The sequence below is a fragment of the Bison bison genome, unplaced genomic scaffold (assembly GCF_000754665.1).
Source record: "Bison bison bison isolate TAMUID 2011002044 unplaced genomic scaffold, Bison_UMD1.0 scf7180017864461, whole genome shotgun sequence".
In the NCBI taxonomy this organism is placed as follows: Eukaryota; Metazoa; Chordata; class Mammalia; order Artiodactyla; family Bovidae; genus Bison; species Bison bison.
Genome location: NW_011495023.1, coordinates 616,429 through 628,970, shown reverse-complemented (window position 1 = coordinate 628,970; position 12,542 = coordinate 616,429). Strand labels below are relative to the sequence as shown.

At 38.6% G+C, this 12,542-nt stretch overlaps 1 protein-coding gene across 18 annotated transcripts in view; it reads left to right on the top strand.

Moving 5' to 3' along the window:
• CREM (cAMP responsive element modulator) overlaps positions 1 to 12,542 on the top strand; it is a 67,992-nt gene that overhangs the window by 51,109 nt on the left and 4,341 nt on the right. For 8 of the 18 annotated variants that reach the window (XM_010859852.1, XM_010859850.1, XM_010859851.1 and 5 more), the window contains 2 exons: positions 8,044 to 8,079; positions 11,862 to 12,018. In XM_010859852.1, the coding sequence (XP_010858154.1) occupies positions 8,044 to 8,079; positions 11,862 to 12,018 (193 nt within the window). The other 10 variants (XM_010859859.1, XM_010859869.1, XM_010859858.1 and 7 more) reach the window with 6 other exon arrangements.

Here is a 12,542-nt window from a genome sequence, read left to right as displayed (position 1 = left end):
ATAGGGTAGTTTGATTCTTCATTTTTTGAGGACCCTCCATAGTGTTCTCCATAGTGGCTGCACCAATTTATATTCCCACCAAACAGAGCATAACTTATTCAGATCTTAACTTCTTGTAACAGTTTAAAATTTTCTCCATGGGGGCAGGGTCCTCTCATACTCTGAACAGTGTTCAATTCTTAAATACTTGGTGGGGTTGGGTTTTTGTTTTTGTTATTAGGAGTGGTAGCTCTTTGTTACATTTTCTGGTTGCTGGTATAGAGAAATAATTGTGGTTTTTTTTTTTAAGTTTATCTTTTATCTATGAACCTTGCTAAAACTCTAATTACTTCTACTGCTAATAATATTCTGACTCTTGGTGAATCTCCCTGTGATCCTACATGAATGTTTATATCAAACACAAATAAGATAAAAATAAATTTTCCTCTTGTTCTTTCTCCTTGCCTTTACTTTTATCTTCTCCTTCATCTGAAAAATAATGGTGGCCAGGGGTTCTACTTCTTCCTTAAACATAGCAGGGTCCGTGGGCGTTCTTGTCTTACTCTCTGTCCACCTTCCACCCTGTCAGCCCCTTGAAAGGTCACAGCAGTTTCCCTGTGAGTCTCTGTCCTCATCTTTTTTTTTTTTTTCCCCACAGTATGCCACATAATGCTTTTGAATGCAAAGTGTTCCTATACAACAGAAGTTTATAAATGACTACTTCTTAAACAGCTTTCTAGATCCCAGGGGTCTGGCAGTGTTTCATACTTTTATTTCTAAACAGTTTAGATAAAAATTTAATAATAATACAAAGGCATTCTGGATCATCTTAATAAGCTACACCTATGGTCCTGTAATTATGCTGATTACCTGTACTTTTTTACTTTGCTTGTGTTAGATAGAAATAGTACTAGTTTTATTGTCTTTGGCGTCATCTCGATGGCCCCCTCCCTCTGCAGTATTTAGCACTGCTGACCTCTGCTTCTTTCACTTCCTGGGTAGCCCTGCCCCTCTTCCGGTCCCCTCCGCCCAGCTCCCAGGTGCTGGTGGTTGTGGTGGTTCTCAGGCTGCATCCTGGGCCCTCTTCCGCCTGGCTTGAGTGCTCTCTCTGGATTACCTCATTCCTGCTCCTGGCTCACATCTCTTGGCGCCTAAAGTCCAAAACCCCAGATTAATTTTTCCCACCCCACCTCCCCTTGTTACCCTATTTCATTCAGTAACTGTCCATCCTGTTACTTCATGCGGAATCCTGGGTGTCACCTGTCACTCTCCCACCCCGTCTTCATCCCTCCTCCTTGCTAAAGAGCCCATCTCTTCATTCCTCCCCACGTCCACTGACACAGTCCTCTTTCCGGACCTTGGCGATCCCTGGCCACTGCCCAGTGGCTGCCCTGAAGCTGGCGGCTATGGAGCAGCACCCTGATTTTCTTCCTCATGCCAGAAGCAGCAGCTCCCTTGTTGACCTGGTGTTTTGGATTGCTCCTGAAAGTTTAGCTAGGCTCCCTTTACTCATCCTTCCCAGTGATTTTGGGAGCTACTAATATTTCTTAGAAACAAAAGTCTCTGTCTCCAGCATTTCCTCTTTCCCATTCTGCTCTCCCTTCTGCAGTTCAGAGTAGTGTTTGTAAAATTTTCAAGTGTGTAAGCACGTCAACCTCTTCTGCTCAAAACCCTTGTGTTACAAGTAACCCTGTTACTTGTTAGAGTCAGAGTCCCTAACAAAGCCCAAGCCTCTGCTTGATCCAGGCTTTCCTTCCTCACTGGACTTCTCCCTACACTTGTCCCTCTTCTGTGCAGAGTTCCTTTCCTTTCCTGTCCTGTGCCATGTGCCCTCTCCCCGATAGGGGCCTCACCTCAAGCCATTCACCCTGGCAGGAGCACTTCCCCCATCACTTCATGCTGAGAAACACTTTCCTAGGCAGCCTCCTCAACCTTCTACATCTGGCTGCTGGGACCCCTGACGTGTAATGTTCGATAACCATTTATTGAACGAAAGCGAAATAGTCTCTCTCTGTAAAAATGTTACTAACTAGTTCCATGTGCTGATTAACCAAGTTTATCTAGTCCAGGGGATTTATTAAAACTGTACCAATAGCAGTAGTCAGCCAAGCAACCAACCCCTCTTCTTCCTTTCCTTCCTCTACTCTTTTAAAAAAATATATTTCTATTTATTTACTTGGCTCCTCTGAGTCTTAGCTGCGGCATGCAGGATCTAGTTCCCTGACCAGGGATCAAACCTAAGCCCCCTGTATTGGGAGTCTTAGCCACTGGACCACCAGGGATGTACCCCCCACACACACTTTTTTTTTACACAGATAGGTTTGAGCAACCAAGTGCCAATTTAAAGATATGTTGAGATTAAAATCAATGTGAACTTTCTCAAATTTGAAATAAAAGTTGATCAACAGTCCTGAACCCAAGCCCTCAGTCATGGCTGGGATGGAAAAGAGTCCCTCATGGACTCTCCATTGGTCTCCAGACTTTCTTACTTCGTCAGGATGTCTTTAGTTTATGTGCTTCGGAAAATGACTAGAACCATGGATCCTTCATCATGTTTTGCCTCCCAAGTGTCTGAATGTGAAGTCTCTGCCTTACTAGAAGTACTTCATTGAATAAAGCAAGAAGGAGGTAGTGGAATGAATACCCTTTCACTGAGGTAACATTGAATTGAATCCTAGTCCTACAGGGAATGGACTTTGTAAGCCCACTGATAAGGGTAGAAGATCAGTGACAGATCACTTATTTTTGTGCAGGAGAGATGTAGATGATTTTCTTCCCCAGGGCTGTAGTCTGTTTTTCTGTTGAACATGTGCCAGTCTTTTGTCTAACTTTGTAATTGTTAAATTTCCAGCAATGATCCAGCTCTTCATATGCTGAACCTTTACTAAGTGATCCAAATAAAACTGGATGTATTTTTTTAAATGTATGAATAGTAATTGTGATTTATTTATGAGCTTTATAAACCACAAAATTCTTTTCAAGGGATTTTAATTGAGCAAAATAGCATATTAGATTGAGCCACATGAAATTGCTATTTTATGAGCCAAAAAGGTTAATTATCAGCTAATTCATATGATTCAATCTAATTTTTCTGGAGGAATTTATATAATACTTTTGGCAGAGTGAATTTTTAAAATTTCAGTATGCATTTCCTTCAAGTGAAATTAGCAAATTCTGTGTCATCCTAGGAACAGCTGGATTTTATGGTATTGTAGCAAATAAAAATTTATTAAGTCAACTAAGGTGGCTGGGTATTCCTTACCTGGTGAGTTTAGAAGCGTCAATGAAATACACTTCTGTGTATTTCACAGCATTTTTCTGGGCTGATCGTCAATTTTTTTTTTAATCTGTTAAGTGCTTTTTATCTATGAGTTAAGAAAAATATTTAAGGTTTATGCCTACTTTGCTTACTTAGAAACATTGGACATAACAATAATTAAAAGTAGCCCCATAAAAAACAACCAGGTAACTTTTAATGCTAATAAAATGGTTTTTTTTTTTTTGCCAGAGCCCAACTCGATTTTTATGTAAAATGAGGAACTAGAACACTGAGATGATTTATTACAGGAAGGGTTTTAATAGGGTTTGGTTTCAGTGAGCTCGTGTGTGACAAAGCAAATTGATGGCAGTGATAGGCTAGTGATGTCATTGTGATGTCAGTACTCCTACTCACACCGCACGAGCTTGCTGGTTTGGAACACTTTATGTGGACCCGCGGCAGGGGAAGCCAGGCGGTGCTGTATGCAGAAGCCCATCATGGCTGTAACTGGGGATGAAACAGGTAAGAATTTTAAAGAGGGGTTTACATTCCGCAGAATTGTTTTTAAAGTTTAGAAAAATTATTTACGGACCTCTTCAGTGTTTCCCAAAGTATCAACTTTCTAGTAGCTGAGAAGTAAGATGTTTCTTCTAATCTGTAACCGTATCTGCTCGGCACCCTGTGAAGGCATCCGAGTGTAGTTGCTTCTTTCCTCAGTACTGAGCTGCTTCCTTAGCCAAAGCGGTAATCCGCCGCCCCCAGCCCCACCCCACGCCCCCTCTCTCTCTCCATTTGCTCTACTAAAATAAGCTGTTGATTCATCTGCAACCTGTTGCAGATCCAATGCAGCTGCGAGTGAAACACACATTCTGTTCAAGTTGTTAAAAAAAAAAAGTCAAAGTCAGCTTCCGATTTTTTTCACGCTGTGTTCAAATGTAGCTGCAAAACAGAATAAGGAACCCAGTGCGTCAAGGGTGTTGGTGAGCCTGCCGTTCCTTCCGTCCTGTGGAAAACGGTCTGCTGCTCAGCTCACCGGGTTCAGAGGGCCTACGTCATTACATTTCCTGGAATCGGTGCAGCGGGGAGTGGAAAGTTAAACTGCAGGCGAGCTGCACGCTGACGTCAGTCCGAGTCACGCCGTAATTGACTCAGTTCTTTCCGCTCGGCCGCGCGCAGGTGGGGGCGGCCACCCTCCCCGACGGCGCCCTTAGCTCCCAGCAGGTCCCGTGAGCCTTGCCATCACGTTGCGCCGCAGGTAAGCGTGTGCCCGGCGGGGCCAAGCAGCCTGCGCAGGTGCCTGGGGACCGAGCGCCCGCTCGTGCTTGGCCCGGGGAGTGCAAGTCTTTGATTGGCCGCCCCCCACCTACCCCACCCCCGCCTTCACTTCTTCCCGGGGTTGATGCTCTCAGTTACAGGTAATGCTTGTGATTCAGTGACTTGCAGTTGAGTGCCAGACCCATACTAAACTTGCAGCCGAATTTCTTAAGACAGGGTTACTGTAAACACCTTTTAGCTGTTCTCTCGGTGGATCTCGCTCTCTTCCCAAAGGGAACATTCCATTGTCTTGAGCAAGTAAAGCCTGTGTTAAATTGTTTTTCTCAAAGATGTTTTTGTGAGGTTGAGGTTTTGGAAGTGCTATAGATTACAGAAGCCCTCAGATGACAGACTTATTGTAAGAGATAGATGGACTTAACCTCAAACACTGCATGTCATTATGATTTTAGGACCAAAGGCATTTTTGTGCATGCATTTATTTTCTAAAAATCATTAGTTGGTGTGTATTTTTCTTTACTAAGCCTTTAATTCCAATTTTCATGTCCAAACATGGGAAACAAATCATAGCAAAAAATAAAATTAAATGATTGGAGAATAACTAGAGTATATTTAAACATTAAATTTTAAAGTAAAAATGTGCATACATTTTTAACCATTGCTTGTAAATAAGAGAACATTTATGTTTACAGAGTGAACATACTACTATCCTTGAAAAGATTTTTTTCTCACAGTTTTCCCCACAATGCTTATACCTGATTTACCCATTCCAATTTAAAATTTTCAGAATGCTGAAATTTTTAAAATCTCAAACGTTTTTCACAAGACCTCATTGTGTCTTCAGAAATCATTATTTTTGGAAATCTGGTCAGTTCTCACAGAATCAGTTCTGTTTAAAATGCTATTTGAGAATGAAAAGCGTATTTTATTTGCTTTTTTGAGGAGCTCCCAAAACCCAGGGTTTAAGGGGCCTTTTGAAGGCAGTACTGCAGCTCTGGGCCCCACCTTTGGACTCCCAGTTTCACCCCCTCTCCATTAGGATTTTGAAGGGAGTGGATGGAACTGGATCTTTGACTTGCCAACTTTTTGACCACGTGTGCTAAGTCTCTTCAGTCCTGTCCGACTCTTTGTGACCCTATGGACTATGGCCCACCAAGCTTCTCTGTCCATGGGATTCTCCAGGCAAGAATACTGGAGTGGGTTGCTGTTCCTTTCTCCAGGGGATCATCCCCACCCGGTTTGACCATGATGCACATTTGACATCATGCTGCAGTAGACTTTGTGTGTGTGTGTGTTTATATAAAACAAGTACCTTTATATAAAACAGTTTCAAAAATAGTGCTTACGCTCTGTGATATACTTGTGTATTCTATTCTTTTTTTTCATGCCATTCTTGACCCATGAAACTAATGAATTACTTATGGTCTACAACTTATAGTTTGAAAAGCTTATCTAGACCAGAATCAGGCTCCAGAATAATGATTGGCCTGGAAAAGGTTTTAGGAGGATCATGGAATTGAATGTGAGAGTGAATATCCATGGTTTATAGAATTATATGATTGATTCTGTTGGTTATACTTTAAATTTTTATCAGAAATAGTTTTTGTCATGGTATTCAGCCTGGATTTCTGAATTGTTAAAAAGTTACAACTTATTCAAATTTGGAAAATAGTATCTTAATTAATATTTGATGCATGAGAATAAGGATATATTTCACCTTTGTGAAAAGGGGCTGCTGGAAAAGGTTTTTGTTTGGAGATTTTCACATGAAAAAATGTTTTGGATCAGGCTGTAACTGCATGGAAAGTATATAGAAATTGCCATTGTGTTATTTTCCCACTATTTTTGAAAAAACATTTTAATGAAATACAATTTTGGATGCTTGTTTCACTTTGCTCAGTTTTATATGCCTATATGAATATGTTGCCTAATAAAATAATTATGATGATACTTTGCATTTATGTAAACTTAAAAACAATCTGTAAGTTACTGTTACAAATAAATACAAATGTGGTGAGTGCTATAAGAAAGCTGGCAGAGCATGAGAGACCACAAGAAGCAGCTAACAGGGTTAAGGGATCGGGAAAGTCCCCACTGAGGAAACCATGTTTAGATAGGTGAGAGGAGAAGCACTTTCCATGCTTTGTCATTGAGGTACTGACTGCAGATGATGTTACCCTTATTTGCATCTAACTGAACAGGGATGAGAGTGGGTGAAGCTCTTCTAGCTCACAGAGTTAGCAAGCGATGAACTCTTTTGGATTTTCAGACTCCTTGTTGGGTCCTGTTCACACCATATCATGTTGTTTTTTTCTAGAATATTTATTCTTACTCTCCTAGGATGATAGAGTATATATTTGCTATTGTATAGAACTTTAAATTTTAATATTCATAATTTCATCTTTTACATGGACTTTTTTTTTCACTTGAAGAATTTTACTTAATAAACAATTCAGGAAGGTCCCTTATGGATAACTTAATGAAAAATAGTACTGGCTCAATTCTATGGGGTCTATGTGTTACAGGAATTATAACAAATTTGAAAGTGTTCAGTATTTAGTTACATTTACATAGGACTTCATTTACCTGGGAAAAGTGGGGGGCAGTGGAGGAGGGGAGGTTTTGGGTGGTGTGAGACAGCAGGCGAGGACACGCCTGGTCTGGACATTTTGAGTCCTGGTGTGGTGGCAGGGAGGAAGAGGACCAGAAAAGGAAAATGAGGATGCTGTTGCTTTGCTGGAGCCAGGGCAAGCAACCCGTGCTAACCAGTATGACTGCTAAGTCACCTCCATTGCTTGCATTTCTCCAGTGTGTTTGGGATTGGGCACATAGAGCAACGTGACACATGAAGGTAGGAGCTGTGTGTAGAAAAAGAGATCTTTATTCAGTTAATGTGCTCAGAGAACTCAATAAATAAGCAAATGATATCACCGTCAATAGGGGTGTTGGTAAATCGTTTCACTCTGGAAGTTATCAAGCTAGGCATTTGGCTGGGTTTCCTCTTTTCTTTGTTAGAAAGAAACAAGCACCTTCGACAGTTTTCTCATCACCAGGCTGATAAGATTGTACCATCTGTTTATTTGTGATTCTCCACCTTTGAGGTTCTCTTTTAAATGACTATACACCTTAAGAAGGATGTTTTCTATTATTGCTTAATAATTTATTCTCTAAGGAGATAGAATATATAGTATAAATTTTTATAGTAGAAATTTTAAAAGTTTTTTAAGAGGCATATTTTTTAAAAAGCACAATAAGGAATAAGAGCCACACATTTCAACCATTTCTATTACCCAGGTTTGTTAGAAGGGAAACTCCAGGGGGAAATATATTTATGGTTGTTATATGCCTTTGAACTAATATACAGTATAAGCATAATCTGGAATATTGTCTTTCAGAACTTAAGGAAGGGAAGAGGAAGGGAACTAACATTTGCTGAAAACCTACCATGTGCCAGGCACTGTGCTAGACACTTTGACATACATTACAGGGTTTATTGTGAGTATTAAATGAGACCATGTATCCCCATTTTACAGATGAGGAAACTGAACTTGCCCCAAGTCACATGGCTGGTAAGTGGCAGAGCTGACTAGAACCCCAACTCCAAGCCCCATGCTTTTTCTGCTGTACCGTGTTTAAAGCTTGCGAAGAGAGGTATGAAGTTACTGACCAGAAGTGAGAGTTCTAGGAATTTTCTTTCTCATGAAATATTGATACTAAACCTAAACATTTCTTTTTTTCATGTCAGGAGTTAGATGGCTGGAATCGCACTATAAATAGAACTTCTCTCCTTCTAAAATGCCAGGTTAGATGACCACTACCTAAGGGAAGACTGAAGAAATAGTGCCTTTTATCAAGAAGTCTGAATCAACACATGGCACCTTATCGGGCTTTCCATGGCTTAGTGTTAAAGACTTAGCTATAATAACAATAGCTCATTATGGTCTTATAATTAATATTGCTTATGTTAGACATTCTAAATGACAGTGGACTTTTGCAAAACCCCAGGAAGTTTACATTTTACTCCGTGTGGTACACATGTAAACTCACTAGGCACTTACAGTATCAAAGACCGAGCTAGATTCTAGGGGATACCAAGGTAAAAAAGATGTCCCTGACTTGTCTTTAAAGTTTGCAGCCTTAGAATAAAATTAGTGTATCAATATCTTTTCCTTGTTTTTCGTTGATCATGAGGTTAAAGCCCCCACACATGGTCTACTTATTTTCAGAAATAATGTGTACAGTGAAATTCTGGAATAAAAAATAATTTGGGCACTTTTAGTAGTTAGAAGGAATAGGAATTGGCCTTTGTAAGAATCCATGGATCAGAATGTGACACCGAAGAATCTAATAGGTTTCTTTGAACTGTGATCCTCAACATCTGACCTGCTTTATTACCACTGAATCACTTCGCTGAAAAGTAAAGCTAAGACAAAAACTTTTTGATAACTTGTTTCAAAAACAAAACTTTTTGACATTTGAATTTCCTTAAAACAAAAGATTCTCTTTGCCCATATCTTACTAACATGCTTACTAATAAGATCATATTTTCAATATATGGAATTCATCTTTGATCCTTATTCAGTAACCATTAGACATTAGAATAGCACCATCACATAAATTATTGGGGATATTATAGGAATTGATGCTAATTCCTACTAATTTACATTAATTCCTATCTGTGGCTTGAACTAATGCACTGCAGGGTGATTTTTTGTTGAAGGAGATAGAATGAATATATTCTAGGTCTGAAAAAGTATAATAAAACCTAGTTTTGTTAGCGAATAATCTACCACTAATACATCCAAATACAACATTCCTTTCCAAGATATCATTTTATAGCTGTATTTTTTCCTGAGCTGTTGCTCAAAATGTTTTAAGAATACTTCTTTAAAAAGTGCCGCTCTTCTTCACGGTGCCAAGTTTGGCCCTTGGAAGGTAGTTTCAGCTTTTGGAAACAGGCACAAGTTTAGAAACATTTCTGGCTTTAAGACCAGTGAATGAACTTTATTTTTTCACCTGCAAAATATTCCTCCCCCTACTCCTTTTCCTTTTTTAAAAAATGGATGCTCTTTAACTTTTGTATATCACATAACCAGTCTGCTCTAACTTACAGTACCCAAAATAGCAGATATATACAAAACTAGAGCAAGCATCCTGAACCCCTCTGTGCCTTGCTGCTAATTTTTATTGCACTCTTTGTGAGCAGTGTTTGGCCAGAGCAACTCTAGACCAAGGTCTGCATCCTTGCCGCCTGCAAATGTCAGCACTGGGACGACACAAGAACTTCTCATTCGTCACAGGCCATTGTTCCAATTTTAGAAAGCCTCTGTCGCCTCCAGCTGTTCCATTGTTTAACCTTTATTAACCCTTAACCACCTTCCCCTGATGGAGTACAGAGAAAGGAGACCACTGTGGTGTTCTGTGCACCATTCTAGTTCCCCTGGCAATATGATTTGAAGTTTTTCTTAAAAATCTTAAGGAAGTTAACAGTTTACAACTGATTTTTTAAAATATCTTCTTAAATAATTTCAAAATATTTCAAAATTTTCTGCGACATATAATAAGACATCTGTGTATACAGTGTTTTAAATAGTCACAAAAATAAATTTAGGATTTTTCCCAAGTTTACTAATATTGAATTTTGCTACTGATTGTTATATCTATCACAGTTCCTGTTTATCATGATTGTTTATTAAACTATATACAGAAGGGAGAAATTTATAAGTGGTTTTGTTAATCTTACAAAGACCTTGTTATCTTCACTCAAAGCCATATTTTTATTCTTTCACCTAATTCTCAAGCCCTAGAGGGAAAAAAAACCCTGGTATATATCCAAAAGAAGCACATAGATCATTTTTGATGAAGCTTTTAAACTGGTTGGCTATTTTCAGTGATAATATTCCACTTTAGTGAAAAAGTCTTTGTCTCCCTTTCGGGTAAAATTTTGTTTCTTACTCAATGGGTATAATACATTTCAATGACACATAGTGATGATGCCTTTCATATTTTGATTGGCACTAGGTTCAGACCAATTTTTATAGAATTTGATAACTTTTTAAACCTTTCTTGCATTTAACTTTGAGAGAGCATGCATTTTGCAATATCTCATCAAAATGAATGTCAGATTAACTATGGACCATTCATTCTCAAAGTTGAAAAGTTGGTGGTAAAAAAATGTTTCATGACTTAAATCCATCTGTCCTTTCTAGGAAGCTGTGTTTATGGCAGTGGATAGACAAACTTTGAAATCAGGACACTTTGAGGACTTTTAGTATTCAGTCTGAATACTAAATATTTAAATTTATCACTTAGCTATGATTATATTATAATTAGAAAATGTGTTTTAAAAAAATGATTGCTTAGAAATGTGTTATTATTCCAAGGAACCTAGGAAAGACAAAAATTATTATTCTGCAGAGAAACCAGTTTTAAGTAGAGCTTTCCTGTTTCTTATTTTGTTCTTGTTTTTAAGCGGAAAATACAGTAAGCGAGTATTTTCCTTCCAGCAGCCCAGTTAGTCATCATCTGTTAATAACACTTGCACTTAAAGATTTTCAGGAACTCTTTCAGGTATGATGTGGGCTATGGGAAAATCTCTTCACTGGGCTATTCAGAGGATACAGATGTTCTGCTTAAATAAAGTGTGCAAGGGGCAGCTCCCACTGGTTTGCTGGTACCGATGATTACATTTTCAGGATTTTTATGAACTGACTGCAAAAATAGTTATCAGTAAAAATTAGATGTATTGATAATACACATAAACTTAACAAATAAAGTACATTAATAAACACTTAAAACTCATCCTTTCTAATAATTATATCCATGATCTTGAGGTTATTTACATCTGTTTTGTCTCCATGGTGTGCCCCTTACTATAGTATGTCTTTCCTCTTCTACATCTAGTGAAGTCACACTGGTAGCTTGAAACTGGCCATGATGAAAGTGTTCACATCCTGGGATTCGATAAACACTACAGACCAGGGCTTTTTTTTCCCTCCTGGAGAGCTTGCGGTTAAATACGTATCAGCACACCACTGATTTTAGGCTAAATGAACTATTAATTCAAAAGTCTCCCTACTTTAGCCTTTGATTTAAAAAAAAAAAACTTTCTAAAAAGTGTTAGGGCATTTTTCTATTAAATGTATAGACCATCCTGAGTATCATTGTTCCAAATGCTCATGAGATCTTTCATACCTAAGATTTCTATAATGCCCTGAACAGTCATCTTAAACATTAGCAAGATCACCTCTCACAACTTGTAAAAAGAAGGTGGTTATTTCCAGGTAAACTTTATATAAAATATATCAAGTGGGAAATTGTTCATGATTTGTGCCATTTTGTTTCCTTGCAGCTGCCACTGGCGACATGCCGACTTACCAGATCCGAGCTCCGACTACTGCTTTGCCACAGGGAGTGGTGATGGCTGCCTCCCCCGGAAGCCTGCACAGTCCCCAGCAGCTAGCAGAGGAAGCGACACGCAAACGGGAGCTGAGGCTAATGAAAAACAGGTAAGGCGTCCCATCAGGGACTGCGGCCACGTAGGGGACCTGTCATTTCCTACAGTCCTCAGCTATTTCTCCCATGTTACGTGTTTTGTGGCATTCTGTGTAGACTCCTGCTCTGCTTGTGCTCATAGGTAAGTTTTCTAATCAGAGTTCCAGCCGTGAAACTCTTTCATCAGCCGAGGTACATCCCCCTGTGTTGTAGGGTAATATCTAAATGAAACATTAAATTTTTTTAATGACAACAGAAGGACTTTATTACAAATAAAGATTCATTTTATACTTGGTATTTACTTTGTGAAATAGGTGATAAGTAATTTTAAGCTTCTTAGCAACTATACTCAATAAAAATTAAAATAATCAATATTTTAAAAAATTATCATTATTTAATTTGTCAATTAGTATGGTCAATATAATTATCATTATTATGAAATAAGACATTCAGATACAATGAAAACCTTAGAAAATGGTTCGATGATGATAATGAAGTACTTCTATACTTTATACAAAAAGACTGAAATAAAACGATT